Source organism: Pan paniscus, chromosome 9 (assembly GCF_029289425.2).
Source record: "Pan paniscus chromosome 9, NHGRI_mPanPan1-v2.0_pri, whole genome shotgun sequence".
In the NCBI taxonomy this organism is placed as follows: Eukaryota; Metazoa; Chordata; class Mammalia; order Primates; family Hominidae; genus Pan; species Pan paniscus.
This window is the reverse complement of record NC_073258.2, coordinates 110,850,955-110,876,494: the sequence shown is the minus strand read 5'-3', so window position 1 is coordinate 110,876,494 and position 25,540 is coordinate 110,850,955. Positions and strand designations below refer to the sequence as shown.

The window sequence follows — 25,540 nt, the reverse complement described above, 5'->3', positions numbered from 1 at the left end:
GCTTGGCAACCAGAAGCTGGTTGCTAAGCTGCACGCCTTTAACATGCCATCATGAATGCTAGCACAGTGAAAGAATAATTTGGTATGAACAAAAGCCTATAAAAGAGACTGGGACTTAAGTGCGTCTGGTTTACCCTCCGAGAACAATGCAGCTGCCAAACCAATCTGGAAGCTCCGACATCATTGTTCTGTAAACCCCACAATCTGCTCTGACTGCAGGAAGTGCATTTAATGGGCAACATTTTTGATCTCCCCTGAAAAGTTTGGGTTTTGTATAAGTGCTGTTGTGAGATAATTCTTCAAGATAATGACTTGCTGACCAAATCCCTGAATTGACCTAGGAAATATTATTTAATATTGAGCAGTTTGGGGCTTGCTTTTGTTTTTGTTTTTCTTTTACACCAGACAAGATGGATACCTTATGAAAAATACAACTAGTGACAAATATTAGAACAAAATGTTCTGCTTAAAGGATAAGTGAAATTATTCTTAATTTTCACATTTTTCAAAGTAACAAAATCAGATACTGCAAAGTTTTTAAACTGAAAATCACTCTAAAAGGTATTTAAATCTTTCTATATCTTCTATCTAATATTTAAAAAAAATGTCAGTGATACTACCTAAACCTACTATACCATGTAATTTTATTATATGGCTATCATGATACAAGGCGGAAAATAGGATTTTCAGTTTTTTTAATAACTAAATCACACAAACTTCATTTGTATACCAGTGTATTTAGTGACTACCACATATTTTTAACGTGTGATAATTTACGTAATTTGCACACAATTTTAAGTAAAAAGTTTACAATAATTAGGTTGACTTTTTAATGCTAAGGATAAATGTAAGCCTAACCTACTTAAAAAGAAATTAACGTCCAACTTTTTTAGGCAAATAAGTTTTGTCTTAAAATATTCTGGTTGAACTTTTTTCACACTGACAGGCCTCTCTTCATCTTCCAGATTTCATTGGTTAGCTCAGAGAAGGTTATCCAATGTCATCGTGTACTAAACAAGCAGTTAAATGATTTTTAGTCCTTGCAAAACAAGAGGCTAAATAGAAACAGTACAAATAGGGACAAATGAGTTCAATTTCTACGCCTATAAGCATACTACAAATTTGAAATAACCTGATTTGTACTGATCCAAATTGTAAAGATTTGGTTTTTAAAACTTTGATCTCTAGAATGCTTCCTCACCCACTTGTAATTGGCAAAAGATTGCCCTTACTTAATAGGGCACCTAAAAACAACCCAGAATTTGGCAATATCTTGAAATCATTCAATGAAAAGCTACATGATAAAGATTTAAAAACAAGGTATTTAAATAGGCTGCAGTATTTGTTAATATAATGAAATATGTAAAACTTACAAGAAATTACTATGAGAAACTTAAGAAGAAAGAATGGTATATAATCTTTATTTTCGTTCAGTTCTTTAAAAATGATTAATATAACTTTTAAAAGAACGGAAAAGACCATTAACAACACAAAATGTATTATCACATGTAAAGTAGAAAATACTTTTCATTTCTTAAAAAATTATTAGACTTTTAAGTTTGCATTTACTAAAACGTAAACTCATATAAACCATCTTAAATTAATCAATGAAATATTAACTAATAAGGGTAATTTTGCTCATTTCATGAAGCAGCATAGTCCAAGTTTCACAAAGTAGGTCAGTTTTTACTCCCATAGTTATCAAAAAACTCCAAGAAATGCAGCTAATTTTTAAACTGTATTATCAGGGCTCCATTGTAATTGACCTAAAGACACTATATTCTTGAACACAAAAGGAATTGGGCAAATATATAGTGATTTGTGAAGATTTCTATAATTATAAATCTATAAATTCCTTCCAGATACTGTATTGGAAACTCAATTTTTCTCGCTAAAAGGCAAGTTGAAAATTAAATAATATTATTTGTTGAAAAAGAACTAAATGTTCATGCTAATTTTGTAGATGATGATGAAGTGTAGCTAATTCTTTTAATTATCAAAAAGAAACTTTGTACTAGCTGAATGCAGGTTTACAACATAATGGCTATTCACTAGAAATTTATTGTACACACTGAAATTCCTCCATCGAGTGACCAAATTTTCTGAAAGTTCTCATTAGTTAACTTGGATAATTCTTTGTCTCAAATCAGATTAAAAAAAAAATCTTTTTTCTATTCTACAGAGCCTCATATTAATCAGGAATATTAGACCATAAACTTGTTAAGCCAACTTATTTGTTTGTAATGTAAAGTTACAATGCCATGAAAGTGGGTTCTGGTTGTTATCCAAATGGTAATACTATGAGAACAATAAAAATAAAATAATGAATATGTAATAAATACCTACTGCTGTAGTCTCTGTGTATTTAATTACCATTGTATTTGAGTGAGTGCTGTTGTCTGCATCCCTCTAGCTAACAAAGGAGGGATGTCCCTTTGAACAGATTGGTTAATGCTCTGGGGCAACAGATGTCTACTGGAACTGCAGGAGACCAGCAACTGGTGGCCTGCCCATCTTCGGAAAACTTTCAATAGACTTATGCATATGTTCGCACAATAGGGCATGTGGTAGAAATGAAAACCTCTTTTTAACCCTTTATGCTCTTTCTTTCCCTCCCAACTGATAGATGCACGTCTTTGTTTCTTCCTCCCTTCCCCTTTACAGAACTCTTGAAGAAAATAGTTCTTGGAATGACATCTTCCATCTAATGTCTGAAACTAATGTAAGGGAGAAGAAAGGTGAGAGTGAAGAAATCAGAAGCTGCACATGAATACTGAGATTGCTGACAAAGCAACTGAATGCTTAATCATCGCATCTAAAACAAGTTGAGACATCTACCTACATCAATCCATCTCCCCAAGCTAGACTTTTAAGACAACAGAAAGCTCTATCAAATCTTATCATTTTATAGCACCTGGGTACGACAGTGACATCTTAAGAAACTTAAGACTTTGACAAGGTAAGATTTAAATCCACCATTTATCAAAAATATTGGAACATTTATTATAACTTGACTTTAAGTTCCAAATGATTATACGCCATGCCTAATGCCTTATAAATGTTCATGAAGCTCTAAGTAATTATTTATATAACTCTAGACTAGAAAAGTGTAAAAATCTGCTTCGCAGACATATTTCACAAAAATAACTTAATTTTCTGGTATGTTGGCACTATGTAATAATTTGTAGACTTTCATTGGAGGTGATTTCTTTTACAGAGTTCAAATTAATACTCTGAATATTTAGCAAAGTTTAACTTCCAAGGCATTAAAGTAGCACAAATACTCACGTTAGCAGGAAAATACAAAGACATTGGTTTCTGTAGCAGCTTCAGCAGTAAACTCCTTAACACAATTTTAGCTGCAGACTTCCAGGCAGGCAAGAAGAACAATGAATGGTTGAACAGATGGAATGGTAATGTCTTTGCTTAACCTATTACCGAGTGGAATAACAGCCAATCATAGGCCAGAAAGCTCACAATTAGTTGGCCGGGCAGATGCAAGACAACCTCAGCACCCTGCGTCAGGTTCGTAGGTTTCTAAGATAAGCAAGCTGATGTCATTCGCAGGGTCTGCCCCGGGCAGCATGTGTATTAACGAGGGGTGTGCAGCAACAATAGGCCATACAAAGCTGACTAGTAGGCAGCTGCTCTATGAGAGCGGAGTCATTAGAGAGCAGGCTGCCAACAAGAAACACCTGGCTTGGGCAGACTTCAGTTTTTCCTCCTTGTTTTTAATGCACGAAACAAAGAAACCAATTATATTTTAAAGTAGTAAAAGTTGCATGTTTCCAAAAAGTTGAGGCTATACTGTAGTCTATTAGCTTTTCATTTTTATTAAAGAAAATGAAGTGTGTCAAAGTAGCAATTAACTATTGCAGTAATCCCTGTCTTTAATAAATGAGTTACTGGTGAAATGAGACAGAAGGGTATAGTCAAACTATTTCCCTGGAAATAGTGGAAAATGTGTAGTTTTAAGTATTTGTTAATTTGTTGCAAGACAAGAAAACAAAAAGAAGAGATGATGAAAATACAATTGCAAAAGAAAAAGACAAGAGATCACAAATAGAACTGATTTTTAAAAATTCACTGAAAGTGTAGATAAAACAAAAGTTCTGTCTAACTTTGTGCCAAATGAGTCACCTAAACTGTAGATTTAGACAGAATTATTTAACTTCAACTTAAAATCATCAGAATAACCTATCCTATGTATGCCAATAGCAGTGTAAAATCTTTTTTACTATGGATACTAGTTAACCACGTAATTAAAGAGAAGCAAAGTCTTTCATTATATTTTAATATACAACATAACTGTTTAAAAGTATTTGTATTTCATAAAATTTGTAAGATGTAATACTCAAATTTCAGCTCAGGAACAAGTTAACATTATAAATACTATGATTTTTTGTAGTGTATAAAGTATATAAAAATAAGCCCCTTTTGTGAGTAAACTTGTTATCCCAGATTTATTTCAAAGTTTCAGGCTGCAGCATGTATAATACTATGTACTACTTGCTTTTGTGGGCTGCGTAAGTTATACTTGGAGTGGCCTCTGATTATGAACAAAAAAAAAATCAATCAAAATGTAAATACTATAAGGCATTGTAAGGATATTTCCCTACTAAAGAAAAAGGAAATCTATAGCTGTTCTACTATTTACTTATGTGATGTAGAACACAAGCACGCACATTCCCTTTTCATTCCAGTGCAAATTAAAACAGTGAAGGCAAAGAACTGCTCTTTACATACAATTTTCTGCTATAGGCTGATTTATGCAGAGCCTAGACTTTTTCATTATATGATCATGAATTCTAAAGATATAAAAAGTACCCCCAAAACAATCAAAATCAATCTCCTTTTATACACAAATACAGAAGCTACACACAATTAGGATCATTTGTGAATAGTTGGAAAAAAGTAACACTAGTTTGGGACTCCTGGCCTTGTCCTTATTGTGCCTACTCAAATGCAAATGAGATCGTCTCTATTTACAAAGTAAGAAGATCTACATGGTTAAGATGTTTCAGTTATCGCACTGAAAACACTCCTTCTGCCTACTAAAAACTGAAAATTATTATTGTTTCCAGAAAGAAAACTAAAAGATAAAGTACCATATTACAGATCATCATTTGTTTACAGATATTTCCTCAAGAGAGTTCCAATATTTTATTGATGTATGCCATTCTAAAAATGGTAGGAAATTTAAAAATCAGTGAAAATATTTTTGAACTAAATATAATTACTAGGTTCTGAATGACAAACTAATTTCTAAAGTAAGACCTATTCTTTCTTCTGCTAAGGGTTATAGCAATATTACTGAAATAGTTAAGGCGATGGTCTCATTTCATAAACCCATCAAAGATCAAGATAAAGCATCAAGATAAAGCGAGATAAAGTATTCTCGCTTATTGCAAATTACAATGTAAATTACACAGAATTCAAATGTCACATATTGGGTAAGCAAATGGATGTCCCAGAAATGAAGAAAGACTTTATCTCTTTTTTTTTTTTTTGTTAGTGGTGGTGATAGTTCTTTTTGAAATCTCATGAGTAAAAAAGATATCAGCCCTGAAAAGAATAAGAGAAGGGCCACTGTTATGGCTAATAAATGTAATTCTTCTGGTAAAACTGAGATTGATTGAGTAGGATAAATATGAAAAACGTAACATATATGCACACAAAGTAGTTACAACTGAAACCTAATAAAACTTAATAGCTGTGCACTGACTAGAAGAGACACTGAGGTCAGTATTTATGAATTCATATTAGAAACTCTTTCTTTTGTGTATATCAAGGAAACTACTTGGTATGAATAGACAGTCTTCTTTTTTCCCTTGGGTTTTCTTCCTTCTCTTTATCCCTTGCTACTATAGTTACTACTTTACAGCTTTAATTTAGGAGGAGGAGGAATCTGCTCACTAATGCCTGCCACTGTGAACACAAAGAATGAGAGAAACTACCCCAGGGCTCAGCAGGAAGCCTGATCTCTAGCACTGGATTAAGCTTTTCTGCAAACAGCAAATAAAGGCAGTGATCTGAAAAAGCTAATCAGATCCTGCTGTGGTATTTAGACTATCTCGGTTGCTAGTATTGGATAATGTTAAGCACATTAAAACATCTGTAGGTGAAAAGACAGCCCCCAGGCTGGCTTTCTTAGTCACATGGCCCTAGTCCACTTCCCACTGCAGGGAAAATACAAACAGCTGGACTGGGCTCTGTTTGGGTCACTGAAATAAATGACTGAGCACAATGCACACTTATGACAGAAAAAAAAAAAAGACAGTGTAGTTTTAGGAGTATTATACTAAAATCTGTCTTTGCCAAGGGTGGGTCTAATATTTGAAACTTGAACCATTTGAGAGGGGCTTGTACTTTTTCTGACGTATGAATGTGAAACAAGTAAGCTTTGATGTGGGGGTATGGCATCAATTATCTTTGCCAGCAGTGATCTGAGTTCACTTCCTGGGACCACTCTCTTTAATATGTAATCTCTTTTTTTTTTTTTTTTGAGAGAGAGTCTCACTGTGTTGTCCAGGCTGGAGTACAGTGGCACAATCTCAGCTTAGTGCAACCTCCACCTCCCAGCTTCAAGGGATTCTCAAGCTTCCGCCTCCAAAGTAGCTGGGACTACAAGCCCCAGCCACCACGCCCAGCTAATTTTTGTATTTTTTAGTAGAGATGGGGTTTCACCATGTTGCCCAGGCTGGTCTCAAACTCCTGGCCTCATGTGATCTGCCCACCTCTGCCTCCCAAAGTGCTTGAATTACAGGCATGAGCCACCACGCCCAGCCTATAATTTCTTTTGATCCTAATGATAACACCATGGAAGTAAGATTATTATATCAGATTTTCCCAACTGTCCCCAAAACATTGAAATTAAAATTTTAACCAAAAACTATTATTTTTGAGTGTTTAAAAAAGAAGCAACCACCACCACCACCACCAACAAAAGCTAATTCACACACATAGTGTAAAAGAATAGAGTAAAAAATCAAATAGGCATTAACTCTAGTATCTATGAGTTATTATATTTAGGAAGTCAGACAGGCCATGAGCTCTCTTGTAGAAAGCTACTCTTCTGAGTGCTATTTGAAAAGTGTTAAAGACTAACTTTAAACCACAAAACAATGCTAAGAATATTGCCTGTATGAATTAAAGACAAATAAATTGCTGTAGATATAGGGAGCACTGGTTAACAGAAAGTCGTAGGGTCAAATGTATCAAGAACCTGATAAACATCTGAGACATGCCCATTCCAGAAAGTACTGTTGAAAGCGTTAGACATTCTCCTAATTCCTTTCTGTCCATGAAACCATGCCACTTTTCAGAGAAGAGGCAGACGCCGAAAGTCCCAACATTAGCCCATATTTGAAGCCAGCCCTGAATACAATCCACCCAAAGTAACTTCTGGAAAAATATACCTTTATATTTAACTGTAAGAAAAAAGATCTCAACTGTAATCAAGATCATATGTTTAAAATAAATCATCAAATATAAATAACTTTATATAAAATAAAGCTCATAAGTAGAGAAGTATTAATATGGGGTAGAAAAAGTACATTAATATTAGTGTATTTATTCATTAAAATATGAATATTGGGTAGAAAATAACTAATATTATTAACCAATAAGGAAGACAACAAAAATCAATGAAAGTAGCATTATTGGAACATGCAGTGCAAATGAAAAAAGTTCCAAACACATTTTCTGCTCATACTTCCTCCAGTAACATGGCCATCTCTGCCATTTCTTACTGTTAACATTAATCTCATTACTGGAAGTGGGGGCTGAGGGGAAGGTAGATTAAAATTATCACCATGATATAGTTACCTCCATAGCCATTAAGTAAACTGTTGGTATTTTAATAATAAGAAAGAAAAACAACTGGGTGCAGTGGCTCACACCTATAATCCCAGCACTTTAGGAGGCTGAGGCAGGAGGACTGCTTGAGCCCAGGAGTTAAAGACCAGCCCAGGCAACATAGGGAGATCCTGTATCTCAAAAATAAAAAATAAAAGATTAGCCAGGCATAGTGGCACGTGCCTGTAGTTCTAGCTACTCGGAAGGCTGAGGCAGGTGGATCACTTGAGCCCAGGAGTTCAAGGCTACAGTGAGCTGAAGTTGCACTCCAGCCTGGGCAACAGAGTGAGACCTCATCTCAAAAAAAAAAAAAAAAAAAAAAAGAAGAAGAAAACAACAACTACTTTTCCTATTCAAATCCTAAAAGAAATGGTATCAGAACTCATGTTTTTTTGTAAATCATATTTGCTCCTAAAAATACTAAGCAACTACCAATAGGTAAATAAAAATAATAGATGCATATCAATTTACTCTTCATCAGCAAGAAAAACAGGCCTTTTGAGAAAGGGCTTGGGACATTTACTGGAAGAACACGAAGGAGCTCTCAGGGTCAGAAAGAGAACTCAACATTCAAGCCTTCAGGTCAGAGATGAGGACTAAACCCCGGGTTTCATTTGCAGAGCTTCTAGACTATCTCTCTCTGATGATTCAGCACTATGTTCTCTGACCTTGTGTTCTCCATTCAAGGTTCAAATTCCTGAGACAGAGAATCTGATGAGCACAGCTGAAGTCATGTTACTCACCCGTTTGCCCTAGTACTGTGGCCAGGTGTATGTGGGGCCATGATGGGCTGCCCTGTCAGGCCGTAAGGAGATTGTGGCGGGGCATTCCTTAGGTGGGGTGATAGTAACAGAAGCAGAGCAGGAAAATGCTAGGTGGACAGAACATCAGACACCCAGTACAGAAGGACATTAAACACATTAGAGAGGCTGGGCATGGTGGCTCACGCCTGTAATCCCAGCACTTCGGGAGGCGAAGGCGGGCAGATCACTTGAGGTCAGGAGTTCAACACCAGCCTAGCCAACATGGTGAAACCCTGTCTCTGCTAAAAACACAAAAAAATTAGCATGGTAGCATGTGTCTGTAATTCCAGTTATTCGGGAGGCTGAGGCAGGAGAATCCCTTGAACCCGGAGGTGGAGGTTGCAGGGAGCCAAGATCACACCACTGCACTCCAGCCTGTACGACAGAGCGAGACTCCATCTCAAAACACACAAAAAAAACCACACACACACACACACACACACACACACTAGTGAGAGATCCTATATGGTTCCCATAAAATCCATCCAAATGACTTAAAAAAGGAAGTAGAAATGGAATAAACTTATCAGTCTTGAAGAATTTATGTATTGCTTGGCTTCCGTTTTCACATCTATGAGCAACAGTGTATCTCATTCCCCATTTTCCTTAAGAGTAGCTATCATTGTTGCAACAGTGCATTCTTAAAACCTCATAGACATCTTTGTCTATTTCTCAATTGTTTCATTCATTTAATACATACTGAAGATCCAGTTAATCAATTCTTGATTATTTTTCTCTTCTCAATTTTCTCATTCCCATGGCCATGAGCATCCCTTAGGCTAAGCATTTATTCCCCCAGGCTTAGATTATCTTAATTTATCTCCTTCCTTGAATATCCCTTAGGTACCTCCCTGCCAAAGTAATTTTCAATGACATCACTCTTCTGCTTAAAAAAAAAAAAAAATCTCACCTGCAAATCACAAGTCTCTGGTCCTCTGCTTTGTTTTGTTTTCGAGGCTCCATCTACAAACGGGGCCTCCTCTGGCCCTGTAATCTAATTTCCCACTTAAGGTGAAGGGACAGCAAAAGTGAGGGCACAGATGTCTCTTTGCCTTAAGTGTTGTCTTGCACTACGGCCTCACCTATCCAGTTCTTATCTATTGTTCTAAGCCCAGCTCAAGACTTATTTTTTCCATAAAGCCTTCTTGGACTAGTTCAGTTTTTATTGCTTTCCAATTCCTTCAAACTTCTGTAACATGAATAGTGTGTACAGTACAATTTAGCATTTATTTATGAACCAGGATGTAGGCTTCTTGAGAGCAGAACCATTCATTCTCCCATAATCTACATAGTACAACCAATATGGCATGCAGCAGTGTGCTGATCTCTAGAAGATCCTCAAGTGAAAAATCGACCAATAAAAAAAAAAATAGACCCCTGCAAATTTGAATGCAGGCATTCACAAGAACAAAAATGCTGCTCTGCTAGTCTTTATTTCTCCCTGTGACAGGGTGGGTTTATCAGTGCCCTCGGCCATTGGCAAAGTTCTTGTAGCCCTGATACTGCCACTGGGGCTGCTTCCAACATTCAAAGATGCTCAAGACTCCCAGTGATGACGGGTCTTTTCCCGCAGTCTCCTCTGGATTCTCTTCCCAACTAGAGCTGCACCTGCGGAAGTTCCACTGCAGCTTCTGCCTCCCCACTTGAGGATGACTTTGATGGGTAAGTCTGTAAGGACCAGTCCTTTTCAACTGCACATTTCTCTTTGAGATCTGCCCACAGGCAGAAAACACTTGGGTGCTTTGCCCTCCAGCATGGCCTGGGACTGGATGGTTAAATCTAATTCTGGGGTTCAGTGTTACTAAGCTCTTTATGCTGTTCTCTTAAATCACCTTCTCTCCAATAGTTCTATGGATGGAAAGGGCTGCTATTTTGATCTCCATGTGCTTGGCTCCTTTGTCTGTTTCTCAACTGGTTGAGAAATAAGGCAGGAAAAAGACCCCTCAAACTCCAACAATACTCAAGAATAAAAAGAGTTTTGTTATAAAGAACTACTAAGAAAAATAAAGGGTAATAAAAACTGTATGAATTAACTCTAATCAGCCCACTTGTCTAACACATTTGAGTGGATTAAGTTCAAAAAAGAAGAAAAAAATTCAGTCACAAGAAAGATAATGCTCCTCAAAGTCGAAGTTCTTAAGGTTTATGAAAATCTTTCCGTCCTGTGTCATCAAGAGTAGATAACCTTCAATTCTGTTTAGGAACCAGAAACAAATACAAAATAAATCCACAAAAACAGCATTCCTTTCCACTGGTCTAAAGACAAAGAAACTCTTCTACATTCATTTTAAATGAAAATATAACTCATATCCCAGGACGTCATCCAATATTTTCCAGGGATTAGTTTCCCATTTAGTGTTTTTTAAAAAATTCATTAAGCAAATAGCTCTTTAAAAAGATTATCTTCAATTCCTACAAAACCTGTAAATACTCACGGAATGAGGAATTTTAGAAAAGTACAAGGAATGCAAATGACATCCAAAGTGCTGATGTAACAGGGTCTGAGGCAGCTAGTGTATGGGAAGAGAAAACTCATGAGTCAACGAGGACATTCGGTAGTCCCCCTTTATCTACATTTCACTTTCCTCAGTTTCAGTTACCCACAGTCAACTACGGTCTGAAAATATTAAATGCAAAATTCCAGAAATAAACAATTCCAGAAATAAACAATAAATTAATACATTTTTAATTGTGTGCCGTTCTGAGCAGTATCAGAAAATCTACTGCCCACTTGCTCTGTGGCACCCAGGATGTGCATTATCCCTCTGTCCAGTGTATCCACACTGTAGACCCTACCTGCCTGTTAGCTGGCTAGAGGAGAAATGAAAAAATGTAGTATAGATACACCTTGACTTACAATGGGGTTATGTCCTGACAAACCCATCTTAAGTTGAAAATATCACCAGTTGAACATGCATTTAAACATACTGAATATCGTAGCTTATCCTGGCCTACCTTAAATGTACTCAGAACACTAACATTAAGTTACACTTGGGCAACATCATCTAACACAAAGCCCAGTTTATAATAAAGGTTGATTATCTCATGTAATTTATTGTACTGAAAGTGAAAAACACTTGAATGGTATCTGTGTACTTGAAGTACAGTTTCTAGCAAGTGCATATGGCTTTCGCACCATCATGAAGTTGAAAATCTTAAGGTGAACAACCATCAATTGGGGACCATTTGTATATATATGTATGCCACAGTTCCAGGCATCCACCGTGGGTGGTGGAACATATCCTTCGAGGATAAGGGAGGACTACGTATGATTTTTTTTTAAAAGCAGAAGGCACATGATTATCATTCATGTTAACAAAATACACTCGTGGTTATATTAAGTATAACTGAAATTTTCAGAAAAAGATGACCAAAAATGCGTATTTTATACAAAAGAAAATGTCTACATAAGATATCTTGAAATTATAAAATAACTGATGGTAGTTAAATGACACGGTATGGTAAGAATATTCACAATATCACCATCAAAGCCTGGTCAGACCTCATCTCATCTCTCCTTCGGATGCCACGCTCTCTGACATCCTCAGCCACCACCTGGTATGCGCTGCTGATCTGCACAATCATATCTTCAGGCTGCTTGTACCAAATGAGGATACGTGCATGTCTTGTTCTTCTTTAAGTGTTAAATAATTTACTTAGGAAACTAATTAAAAACTGCTTGACCAAAGCATTGTTAAAAAGTGAAATGGACAGATAGACTACAAAGAATAACTGCATCAGAATTAAAACAGAGTTATGTGTTTAGGTCTGTTTCTATTAAGAGTCCATAAGCGTGTGTAAACAACATATTACCATGCTTGTACAGGAATTCAGGAAAAAAAATAAAATATGGTATATGGGAAATAATCCAAAACGAGCTGCAAACCCACTATGACCCAAGAAAAGTACTTTGTAAATTTTAGGTTTGCTCTCAACATAAACTCTTATTAAGAATCAATGTAGAAAATACTTCTTTCTACATCAGTGTTCTTGTAAGATGGGAAAATGAAAAGCTTGAGTTATAATTTCCAATGGCCTCACACTACTGATTTTAAATAACTGCATACTACTGATTTTAGACAAGTGTGCTGCTGTGCAAGAGGCTAGAAAAAAAAAAAGGAACTGCTGTGTTAGAAAACAGTGAGATTAGCACAAAAGTTTATAACAAAACTTTTCTTTAGAGTTCTATACATATCAAAAGGTGATGTAAGATTTTAGGCATTAAATTAAGAATTCTGAGCCTTTAGGACAAGATTCCTTCTAAATACAAATCATCATATACTATAAAAAGTTAAATCTGGAATATGAATCATCCTGAACAGCTGCCAAAGCATTTCGATTGTTAGCTCTAACGGGGCCGGGATTCTTGTGTTTTGCTTTCTGAAGTATCCCCACCACATAGAAGAGTGCCCGGCACACAGCAGGTGAATACAAATGTGCTAAATCAATAATAGCCTTCCAATACCTGGACCAAAATCTCTTTACTGGATTTATTTGTTTACTTCCCTCACATAACCTATTCTCCAGCCAAACACAGGTACTTAAAGCGGCAGTTCTCTCAATTTTAGATATACATTGATATCACCTCAGGAGATTTAAAATATATTGATGCCAAAGTCCCACCTAGAGACGTTACTTTTATTAGTCTGGATGAAGCCTGGCCAGAGGCATTTTAAAAGCTTCCCAAGTGATTCTAATGTGTAGCCAAGGTTACGGAAATTGACTTAAGAGTTTCTTTCTTCCCAAGCACTTTTCTCCACAGTTTCACCTGTTAAAATCCTACCCATTATTATTGAAGATTAGCTAAATACCTGACTCAGCCATACCTGAAACACTGTTAAATTCATCTTTAAATTATTTGAGTTTTGCACAGGGTCTGGCATATGGATAGGAACTGATCAATGTTTAAGTGCTGCATAATCCTGGGAGTAGAGCACACAGTAGAAACTCAATACACAGTGATTGAAAAATGACACACAGCTGATCCTCATCATTTGCAGATTCCCCATCTTTGCAAATTTGCCTACTTGCTAAAACTTATTTGTAACCCCTAAATTAACACTTGTGATTTTTAGGTCATTCCACAGACAAGTGTGCAGGGAGAATGGTGAAAATTTTGAGTTCCCCAAGGCATATGTTCCAGCAGAGGCTGAATGAGAAGCTCTGCCTTAGTGTTTCATGTCTTTGTAAACAAGTCAAGTGTCCTTTTCTTTGAGGTCTATTTAGTGCTACGTTTTTCCCATTTTTGTGTTTTGTTGGTGAATTTGCTGTTTAAAATGGCCCCGAGCGTAGCCAAAATGCTGTCCAGTGTTCCTAAGTGCAAGAAGGCTGTGATGTGCCTTATAGAGAAAATATGACTGTTAGATGGGCTTTGTTTAGGTGTAATTTAGAGTGCTGTTGGCCATCAGTTCAATGTTAATGAATCAACAATATATATTAAATAAGGCATCTTTAAACAGAAACACACATAAAACAAGGGCATATATCGATAGGCTGATAAAAATGTTGTGACCAGAGACCATTTCCCTTAGCAAATGGGCACCTCCTAGGTGCCAAGCACTGAGGCTACAGTAAGAACAAAGCAAGTCCTCTCCTCTCCCCAAGGTTTCAGTGCAGTGTGTTTTAAGAGGCAGGGGAGAGAATTTAAATAATAAATACATGTCAGGTGATGGTAATTATAAATCAGGGAAGGCGTCTTAGATAAGGTGATATTTATGCAGACACCTAAACAAAGTGAAAGGATATGTATAACAGGGCTATGATCTGAATGTTGGTGTCCCTGCAAAATTCATATATTGGAAACTAACATCCAATGTGATAGTATTAGAGGTGGGGCCTTTGGGAAGTGATTAAATCACAAGGTTCCGCACTTGTGAAAGGGATTAGTGCCCTCATAAAAGAGGCTTGAGCAAGCTCCTTCGCCCCGCTATCACTCTGAGAGGATGCAGTGACAAGACCCCACTGATGAGGAAGAGGACTTCACCAGACATCGAAGCTGCCAGCACCTTGATCTTGGACTTCCCAGCTTCCAGAACTGTGAGCAATACATTTCTATTATTTATAAATTACCCAGTGTAAGGTACTTGGTGATAGCAGCAGGAACGGATGAAGACAAACAGGAACAAAGCTGTGAGATGAGAGTGTGCATGGTGTGCTCATGGAACAGCAAGGTGGTCAGGAGCCTCCAAGGGAAGAGCCAGAAGCAGCAGGAAAGGCAAGGTTAAGGGAAGCCAGGTCATGTAGTGCATTAAAAGACAATGCTTCTCAAGCTTTAAACTGCATTTGAATCATATAAGCGTCTTGAAGGTTCTGATTGAGGATGTCTGGAATGGAGTCTGAGATTCCACATTCTAACAATTTCATAGGTGATGCTGTTGCTGTTGGTCCCTGGACCCCACTACTTTAAGTAGCAAGGTTTTAGGTCACATGAAGGAACTGGCTTTTATATTGAGATGGGAAACTGCTGGAGGGTTTTGAGAAGAGAAGTGATGATCCTATTTTATATTAATATCTTATCAACTTGGGCTTACTTCCATACTTCCAGTTGTGTTCCACTGATCTTTTGCTATTTCTGTGCCTGCAGCACATGTTAATAACTGTAGATTTGTAATATACTGGGTACCCTGTGTGCAAGTCTTCTCATTTTCATATTCTTATCCTGGTTATTTTTGCACGTGCATGCTTCCAGATACTCTTTGGAATTGCTTTGACAAGTTTTCACCAAAAAGCTATTGAGAGTTTGATGGAGATAGTGCTACAGTAATAGGTGCTTAAAAAGCATTGCTGACTTATTAAATTGTTCAATCAATGACAGTTTATTGAAAATTTTAAAATCTTTCAATAGAGTTCCCTAGATTTCTTTACGGGGAACTTATATATTTCTTAAACGTTTATTTTATTTTATTTTAATTTTTTTTGAGACAGGGTCTCACTTTGTCACCCAGGCTGGAGTGCAGTGGCGCCATCCTGGCTCACTGCAAACTCCACCTCCCAGGTTCAAGCAATTCTCCTGCCTTAGCCTCCTGAGTAGCTGGGATTACAGGTATGTGCTACAATGCCCGGCTAATTTTTATATTTTCAGTAGAGACGGGGGCTTTACCATGTCGGCCAGGCTGGTCTCGAACTCCTGACCTCAGGTGATCCACCTGCCTTGGCCCCCCAAAGTGCTGGGATAACAAGTGTGTGCCACCGTGCCCGGCTTGTATTTCTTAATAAACTTTTCTTAAAATATTTTGCTTTTTCTTCTTGCTGGTGCGAATGGAGGTGTTTCTTCCCCCATTATATTTTCTAACTGGTTATTGTTCGTGTCTAAAGAAACACCTATTCTTATACACAAAACTTCAGTGAAAAAGTTTTACATGTCTCAGTGAATTCTTAATGGTAGTGTTTCACCGAGGCGCTTGGGTTTTTCAGGTATATATAATAATATAAAATAATCGTCCTTATCAATTTTTATATCTCTTGATCCATGCTTTTGTTCCACTGCATTACAATATTAAAGAACAAGGGTGACTTTGTGTTGTTTCTGATATTAATGGGAATGACTCTAGTGTTTTAATACAACATATATATATGTGTGTATAAAGTATGTGTGTATATGTGTGTGTGTATGTGTATATATATATAATATATATATATGTGTGTGTGTGTATATATATATATATATCTCATGTGGGACAAAAATTAACCTCCCCATGCCTTAGTTTCCTCAATTGTTGAAAAAAGGATAAAATATGGTTGTTTGAAATTTAATGAGCTAATAAATATAAAACTCTCAGAACAGTGCAAGGCATATAGCAAGCATTCATATGTTAGCTATATGTAATTATAACTTTATATACATCTATACATATACATACCACACTACATACAGCCTTTGAAAAATCATTTACAGAAATACATTTTTCTCCTACATAAAAGATTTAGAGAAAAAATTTAGAAATGTGGATTACATTAAAATGATCTATTAGACAATCACAAATTTTTAACTTATATTGTGAATTATACTAATAGATTAGCCAATAGAGAAATATGATTACTTTGAGGAGGATTACATATGCTGATATTTCACTAAGAATTTTTACATCAATAATCATAAGAATGGCTTGTCACTTTCTTTAAACCTATTTGCTTTGCCACCAATTAGGCACCACTATTTTGTTGATTTAAAAGTGGTATGGTATTCCATTCAGAACTTGCTCTCAATGGCAAACCAACTGGCCAGTGCCAAAGGAAGCTAGGCTAGACTGGACCACTTGTTCCTATAAAGGGACTACTATTTCCAGAGATCTGGCTTACTGGTATTCTGAAACTTGTCTCTGAATACTTACTAATAAACTCCAGGGTACAATTTATTCTAGTATAAAGTACAAAGAAAAGAGGATGAACTACAGGGTGATTTTATAATTTATGGATATAAGAACCAATCCATACCATGCCTTCTCCCTGAAACTAACCAAGCAACCTGCACAAGTTACTTAACCTCTCTGTGTCTCATTTTCCTCAAATATAAAATGGAGATGATAATACCACTAACAGCATAGGGTTGTTATGAAGATTAAATGAGTTAATATACATAATAACTTGTAACAGTGATTGTCACATAGTAAATGGTGAGGTGTGTCTTTAAAAAAGTTTAGTGTAAAAATGAAATTGCAGTACAGAAAAACAGAAAACCTGACTGTCATTATTTATTCCATATTCTCATTACTGTAATTCTAAAACGTCTCTCCTTAGTAACACAGAAGAATATTATGCAGGCAAAAGCTTTAACTGTGTCCCATTAGTTCTTACCACATATTTATAAAACCAAGAAATCAAATGCATTAGAGTTAAAATGCCCTAGAGTTAAAATGCCCGACTCTATTCCTTTGTGCATGATATCTCAACATTTGAATTTTGGAAAATAAAGAAAATAATTTAGAATAATGTTTCTCAAAGGGAAAGGGAAATAACATTTAGTTTGGAAAAGCCAAACATACCTATCCTCTTTATTAAAAAAATTATTGAAGATTAAAGTGCTGGGATTAACACTTTGGCTAGTGCAAATAATTAGAAAACAATGTTAGAAATTGGTAAGGAACATAAGTGTAAGAATGCTTGGAAATGAGTGATTTAGAAGAAATACATTGATTTAATGGTGGGCAGGAGTGAAGGCAAGAGGGAGAAAAGTGAAGTTTAATTAGAAGAAAATATAGCAGGCACCTGAAAGGAAACAAAGATTTTCTTCCAGAAAATGAGAAAACAGGCCAGGTGTGGTGGCTCACGCCTGTAATCCCAGCACTTTGGGAGGCTGAGGCAGATGGATCACCTGAGGTCAGGAGTTCAAGACCAGCTTGGCCAACATGGTGAAACCCTGTCTCTACTAAAAATACAAAAATCAGCTGAGCATTGTGGCAGATATGCTGTAATCCCAGCTACTTGCGAGGCTGAGGCAGGAGAATCGCTTGAACCCAGGAGGCGAAGGTTGCAGTGAGCCAAGACTAGGCTATTGCACCCCAGCCTCGGAGACAGAGTGAGTGAGACTCCATCTCAAAAAAGGAAAAAAAAAAAAAGGAAAAGGAAAAAAAAAAAGAAAATGAGAAAACAGTTAAGTGTAGTAGCTCATGCCCATAATTCTAATACTCTGGGATGCAGGGGTGGAAGGATCACTTGGGGCCAGGAGTTCAAGACCAGCCTAGGCAACATAGCAAGACCCCATCCTATGAAAAAACAAAATAGGCCAGGTGTGGAGGCTCACGCCTGTAATCCCAACACTTTGGGAGGCCAAGACGTGTGCATCACTTGAGGTCAGGAGTTCAAGATCAGCCTGGCCAACGTGTCAAAACCCCATCTCTACTAAAAATATAAAACTTACCCAAGTGTGGTGATCTGAGCCTGTAAACCCAGCTACTCAGGAGGCTGAGGCCGGAGAACTGCTTGAACCTGGGAGGCAGAGGCTAAAGTGAGCCAAGATCACGCCACTGCACTCTAGCCTGGGTGATAGAGCGAGACTCTGTCTCAATAATAAATAAATAAATAAATGAAAAAATAAAATAAAAATAAATAAACTAGCTGGGTGTGGTGGTGCATGCCTGTAGTTCCACTACTGAAGAAGCTGAGGCAGGAGGATCGCTTGAGCCCAGGAGTGCGAGGCTGCAGTGAGCCATCATCGTGCCACTGTACTCCAGCCTGGATGACAGTGTGAGACCCTGTCTCTAAAAAATAAATAAATACATAAAAATAAAGAAAATGAGAAGTGAAACCTTCATTTCAGTTTAACAATATAGATGGTGGATAGTGAAAAATTATTATAAAATAAATGGCTATAGACAAATTTAGAGCAGCAGTACCCTCCCACCTCTCCTATAATTTCATTAACATTTAAATTTCTAGCCACAGAATTCCCCTAAAGTCATAAACTGCTACACTTTCCAGTTAGCTTTCTCCAAAGATCTATAAATTATTGAAAAGTTAAAGCCATAATATTTTTCCCCCTAAAATAACTGTTAACTAAAAATCGTTTGTGTAAAAAAATGATCCTTGTGAATGAGGAGTTTATTTTATTGACAGTGGTATAATTTAGACATATAACTTAAATATAAAATACCTTAGTTCTTGGGGCATTTTAGAGACATGAGCTAGCTGATCAAATTTTACTTCAAAATTCTATACAAATAATACATTTTTAAAGTAATACTTTCATGAGTAGCAGAAAAATAGCAGCATGGTCCACGATTATCCAGTCAAACTAAATGAAAGGTTAAGCCAGTATCCAATGAATTAATTTACTCACAGAAGAAACATTTATCTGAATGCCTACTATGAGAAAGAGATGATGCTTAGTTAAAGACGGAGGTTACAAACATGAATACAAGTTGCTATTCTTAAGAACTATAAAATGTATTAAGGAAACCAGATAAATGAATATCTGTAAAACACAGGGGATGCCTGCATATAGGGATATGTCATAGAGTACAAGAGACAAAGACTTTGCTTCAGATTTGGGAAGCCTCTGAGAGGTGACATATAAACTGAGTATACAATGACAGTGACAAACTATTCCTATATTCCCTATGGTATATGTGTCTGTGTTAGGTAGAAGGAGGGGGAGTAAGGTGAGGCAAAGAAAAAAAGGATTGTTGCCCAGAGAACAACAGGATCAAAGGTCCAGAGGCGTGAGAGATGATACAACATACAGAAAACTGTGTGATGAATACTCCCGGAGAAGCGGCTAGTCAGTCAGGATGTGGCTGGTTCATGGAAAGTCTATAATGCTATACGGAGTTTCACCTTTGGTAGTGGGGAACTACTGAAGGTTTCTGAAAAAGGGAATAGTGTTCTTCTACCCACATTTTAGAAAGGTAATGGGAAACACTGAAGGTTTCTGAGTACATATTTCTATTTTAGGATGACAACTCCAGCTGTATTAGTTTTGGGGAGGCAAGAAACTCAAAGATGACAATTTAGGAAGGTCTTATAATAGTCTAAGTAAAAGCTGACTAAGTTACCTAAAGTTATGCAGAAAAAAAGAGAAACAAACATGATATATTTTCTAAGACAGAGCCAATGGGTTGAGTCAGGATTTGATACTAAAGACAAAAGAGGAAGGAGTTATAAAATAACTGATGGCACAGAGAAGAGGATGTGGGTCAAGGTTACTAATGGTCCCTGAAAGAGCTATTTCTGCAAAAGGAAGAGAGATGGGATAAACAGGCATATTTTTGTAACATAGACCCCTTTCTCAGTCTAATGAAGTCTACAGACTTCTTTTCAAAGTAAGACTTTTCAATGCATAAAACAAAAACATAGGATTGAATTGCAAAAGAAGCCAATTATATTATAGTCCTCAAAATATTAAAAATTGTGGTACAGTAAAATATGTGCTTTTTACTAACACATTAAAATAACAAGATGTAGCAGCAAATCTATTCACATGATTTTGACATAAAGTGTAAATATTTCAGGATATTTGTTTCAACTGTAATATGTAGGGAAACATCATTTCTATGGGTGAATACTGCTATTAACATTGGGTTTGTTGCTTACATTCATAATTAAGGGAAATGCTAAATTTCAATTAGAGGTTGTAGAAAAAAAAGATGAAAATTTTTTCCCATACTCAACATCATACAATCTCCAAATTCTATCTATCGACTCTTTGGAGAAGCATGGAACACAGGTTAAAAACTCCTAGCTAAGAAATAAGTATGTGCTAGAGAGAGATGACAGCATATGTTTGGCAGGAAAAGAATAAGATATAGAAGGATTATTTTGGGGATGGCGGGGAGGGATAGGAATGGTTTCAAAAGAAGACTTTTTTTTAAATCTTTTTTTTTGGTGGGGGGGCGATAAGAACTTTAAACCAGGAGACTGGATTCAGTGGGGCAGGAGAGATGACGGGTATATGCATGCACATCTGTGTATGAATGAATTAATGAATCAATTAGAACAACAGAAAGAATAACTTACAGAAAAAAGAAGGAATAGCAGTGAAATGGGGAAAAACAACAGACTTGGTTCAGTCAGGCAACCATTGGCTTTCCATCCCATAATTCTCTGCCAAAACCAACCACTCTCAACTCTGCAGTCCTTCTTGGCCTCTACAACACCCAGTGAGCCAGGACTGACTGGGAGTGGAGAGTGAAAGGCAAGGAAAAGGGCCTCTGGCAGGCAACTGCCAGTTATCAGAAGGAAGCAGGAGGTTAACTTCTGTGGCTCTTCTACCTCCTTTTCTAGTCCTTCTTTAACCCTTCTCAGCGCTTAGTGCTGCCATTTGGCAATCTAAATACTTTATTCCTAGTTGCTCCTTCCATTATCTCTTCCACCAAAAATCAAAATTCCAAAAGGGATCGGGTGTGGTGGCTCACACCTATAATCCCAGCACTTTGGGAGGCGGAGGCAGGAAGACTGCTTGAGCCCAGGAGTTCCAGACCAGCCTGGGCAACAAGGCAAAATCCCATCTCTACAAAAAATTAGCCAGGTGTGATGGTGCACATCTGTAATTCCAGTTACTTGAGAGGCTGAGGTGGGAAGATTGCTTGAGCCCGGGAAGTCAAGGCTGCAGTGAGCCAAGATAGTGCCACGGCACTCCATCCTGGGCAACAAAGCCAGACCCTGTCTCAAAAATATACGTATATGTTCCAAAAGGAAGATCAGTGTAGGTGTTCCGATGCTTACATGACTAAGGTAATTAAACATCTATATATGTGAAGGATTTTTGAGGAGGGGATGTAAATACAATGGATATTATAAGGACAGCAGTCCTAGTATGTTCCTGGTCTGTGGACCTCCTTCCTTATCCCTGCACTTTTTCTCCTCTATGCTTGTGTATGTTCACATGCATGAGTGTTCATGTGTACATGTGTGCACGTGTGCATGACCATGCACATGCACTGAAAGATGGGGATGTGGGGAGGATAAGAGCAGCTTACCCTATTTCTCATTTGTGGAAAAAACTTTTACTCCATTGGATTTGGTAATCAAAAAGCTACTGGCGGCCAGGTACAGTGGTTCATGCCTGTAATCTCAGCACTTTGGGATGCTGAGGTGAGAGGATGGCTTGAGCCCAGGAATTTGAGACCAGCCTGGGCAACACAGAAAGACTCTGTCTCCACAAAAACTATAAAAAAAAAAAAACAGGCAGGCCTGGTGGTGTGTGCCTTTACTCCCAGCTACTTGGGAAGCTGAGGTGGGAGAATCCTTGAGCCAGGGAGATTCAGGCTGCAGTGAGCTGTGATCGTGCCACTGCACTCCAGCTGGGGTGACCAAGACTTTGTCTCAGAAAAAAAAAAAAGCTACTGGGGAAGCAAATATCTGGCAATTAGACAAATGAGTCAAGTCTTCAGAACTGGTGTTTCTAAAATAAGTTACTGACTTTTATTTTACCTTCTAATTCTGATTTTTTTTTTTGAGATAAAAAAAGTTGAGTAAGAATCTATCACACATTGAAGGATATGAGAATTCTATACACTGTATATAGGTTTATAAATTATTTCAGGATTTTGATCATATGTAAATCCATGTTTAACTGTCCTGCTCACATTAGGTGTATACCATCAAATAAGTATCCAATCTAGTAAAATGCACATTCATTTGCTATCAAAGTAGGAAATAAACAGTTATGATCTACCTGTTATCGTGAGGAATGCTCAGGCCCAAGACTCAGCACCTGGTAGCACACTTGCCAAAGTAACACTCTGGCTTCTGGCTGTCACTCAGGAGTTCCAAAGTGCCTTCTCCACCTGCCACATCTTCACTCAGGTGCTATCACAGCACGGGATGATCTCGAAGCTAAGCTGCAGCTGCCAACCTGGTATGTGCTTCCCAGACATCCAGGCCAGCAGTACAATTTCCCACCTCAACAAAATCCACAAAATTAATTTTGTGAAGTTTTTTCTTATAAGCTGATTCCCGATTTTTCTTTACAAATCATACTTTAAATTATACTACCTACACTCTGAAGCTAGTCTTTCTTTTAGTACAGAATATCTTTCTAATTTGTAGAATCCAAATTTGCCTTCAAAGATTAGCTGCTTCTTGTTCCCTACTCATGTTCTATTCCAAAGAGGGGTTTGAAAGACCTTAGGACCAGTCAGAGGCTCTCTCATTAATGTACTCAGAAGAAGTGACAGAACACTAAAGGGTAGGAAACTTAATGGGAAATAAAAGGGCAGTGATTTGATGCATTAGTTGTCTGTTCATTGTCTTACAGGAATCACTAGCATTGCCACCCTTCTCCATTCTCAAGAATGTGGAATAATCTCTATAATTCTACTATTCCTATGGCAGTTTATTCATTCCATCCATAAGCAGGACAGGAAAGAGGAGTTAATTATTATTTCCAAAGCTTTAAAATCTTGAGTGTGAGGGTGGAGAGTATTCAGAAGTGCTCCTGGAAATGCTATTAAACTGGTAAAAAAGAGTACAGTGGGGGCCAAAGAAAAGCCATAGGTGCTGGCTCAACTTCCAATCCCCAAGAAATCCTATAAAACCCATAGAAAGGAGCACACTAGGGCCAATCAGTGTGGAGAACTATTAATATCACAGGGAAACTCCATTTAAGGAACTCAAATATTTTTAAAACAAACTAGGAAAAATACGTTTATTTTGAAAGTTACACCATCCCTATCCTTACACAAAAAGGACAAAAAGCCCTGACAAGCAGAAGTTTTATTTCTCTTATCCACGGGCCTTAAATAATGAGATGGCATTAAACTCCAGGGTTTAGGTGTTTAAACAACAACAACAACAACAACAAAAGCAACCCCTGTATCTCAGGTATTCACGTAATAATTTACTGTGGGCTGCTTGACTTCAAAGTTGAGATTCAGGCAAACATTTGTGCCTGTAACTTTTGAAAAATAACTTTTTCAAGGCATTGAGGAAAAACTCAAACCTGGAAAATAGAAATATACTCTCATCATGATGCATAAAAATGAGAAGTTAGAGGCAGATAGAAAGCCAAAAACAAACCAGCCAACCATCTAAAAATCCCACTATCTGCAAATTAAAATGCTCTTCCAAATAACGGTAGTAAAAAGAAATAAAAATTACAGACTATTTAGAAATGAATGACAATAAAATAATAGCCTATGGGATATGGCCAAACTGACAGTCAAAGAAAAATTTATGTTGTAAATGCATCTAATAGAAAACAAGAAACAAACTGAATAAAATATTTAAGTTGGAAGTGTTAAAATGTGCAGACAAACCAAATAAAGGTGAACAAAGACATAAAATTAAAAGTAGAAATAAATTAGGAAGCAAAATTAAAAAGTAAAACGCATTAACAAAATGGAAAGCTGGTAATGAATGATGAAGGAATGAATGAGTGAATAACCTCCAAAAAGTATGACCAGGAGGTCAGGGAACTCCACAAATATATAACATTACCATTGTAATATTCAATGAGATGAAAGGGATGCTTAAAGTGTGCCATTTCTGCATAAATCTTTATGCCAATAAATTAAGAACCTATAATCAAAGCTGACTTGGGAAGAGGTTATAAATATGAATAACCATGGAAGGAATGAGAGCTTTATTAAGGATTTATATACTTGATTCCATTCCTAACAAAGAATCCTTTACCCACAGATTCTACAGACATGCTATAACAAAACTCGAAGCATCTAACAATTCCTATGTTTCTTAGATTATCCTACAACACTAAAGATTGAAGGCATCCCAACTGGTCTATGAGGCTAGCCTAACTGCTGACAAAGCCCAACAAAGATGGCACCCAAACTAACCAAATATATGAACAGATTAATCTTATATGCAAAAGTTCAAGAAAGAAATTATACAGTATATTCAAATTATAATAATATACATTAACCAGGTAGGTTTTATTCTATGATAACAGATTTCCTAATATTGAACAACTTTGTTAATTCAACTTGTTGCATGTATTGGTTAACAGCTCTTAAACTGGATTCAGTGTGGAAGATGAAGGAAGTATCAAGAACTTCTAGATTTTTGATTTGAGCGGCTGAGAAGGTAGTAACATTTAGACTTAGAAAGGAACAGATTTAGAGGGATAAAAATTCTGTTTTAGATAATTTTAGTTTCAGATACCAATAGCTATCCAAGTGGAGCTGTCCACAAGACAGCAGTGTACAAGAGAGAAGTCAGGATCGGAGATATAAATATGGTAGTCATCAGCACATGGATGGTATTTTAAAATACAGTATTGGATGGACTATTTTGGAAGAGTGTAGAAAAAGAGTCCAGGAGCAAAATTTTAGTAACTTAAGAATAGGAAGACATTACCTAAATTTGTGAATACCTTATTTTCATGTAGTATATATGCCACTAAACTTAATCATTTTTACATGCTAAATTAGGACTTCAGTACAAAAACTATTTAATAAAAACCTCATGCTATCATGATATCACATATG

At 36.8% G+C, this 25,540-nt stretch overlaps 1 protein-coding gene and 1 long non-coding RNA gene across 6 annotated transcripts in view; one reads left to right on the top strand and one right to left on the bottom strand.

Annotated features, from left to right (window-relative positions):
- The window catches only part of ZC3H12C (zinc finger CCCH-type containing 12C), a 78,433-nt gene that overhangs the window by 37,248 nt on the left and 15,645 nt on the right, over positions 1–25,540 (bottom strand). Inside the window, exon 1 of one of the 5 annotated variants that reach the window (XM_003805423.5) lies at positions 3,289–3,395. The exons of the other annotated variants lie outside the window; for them this stretch is intronic. Coding sequence (XP_003805471.1) covers positions 3,289–3,312 — 24 coding nt within the window. The 5' untranslated portion in view covers positions 3,313–3,395. Of the gene's footprint in view, positions 1–3,288; positions 3,396–25,540 lie in introns of those variants that run through there. 5 annotated transcript variants of the gene reach the window in all.
- On the top strand, positions 93–18,238 carry LOC134731208 (uncharacterized). The gene is made up of 2 exons (XR_010113386.1): positions 93–2,959; positions 10,111–18,238. It is a non-coding gene; the product is annotated as an uncharacterized LOC134731208 (long non-coding RNA).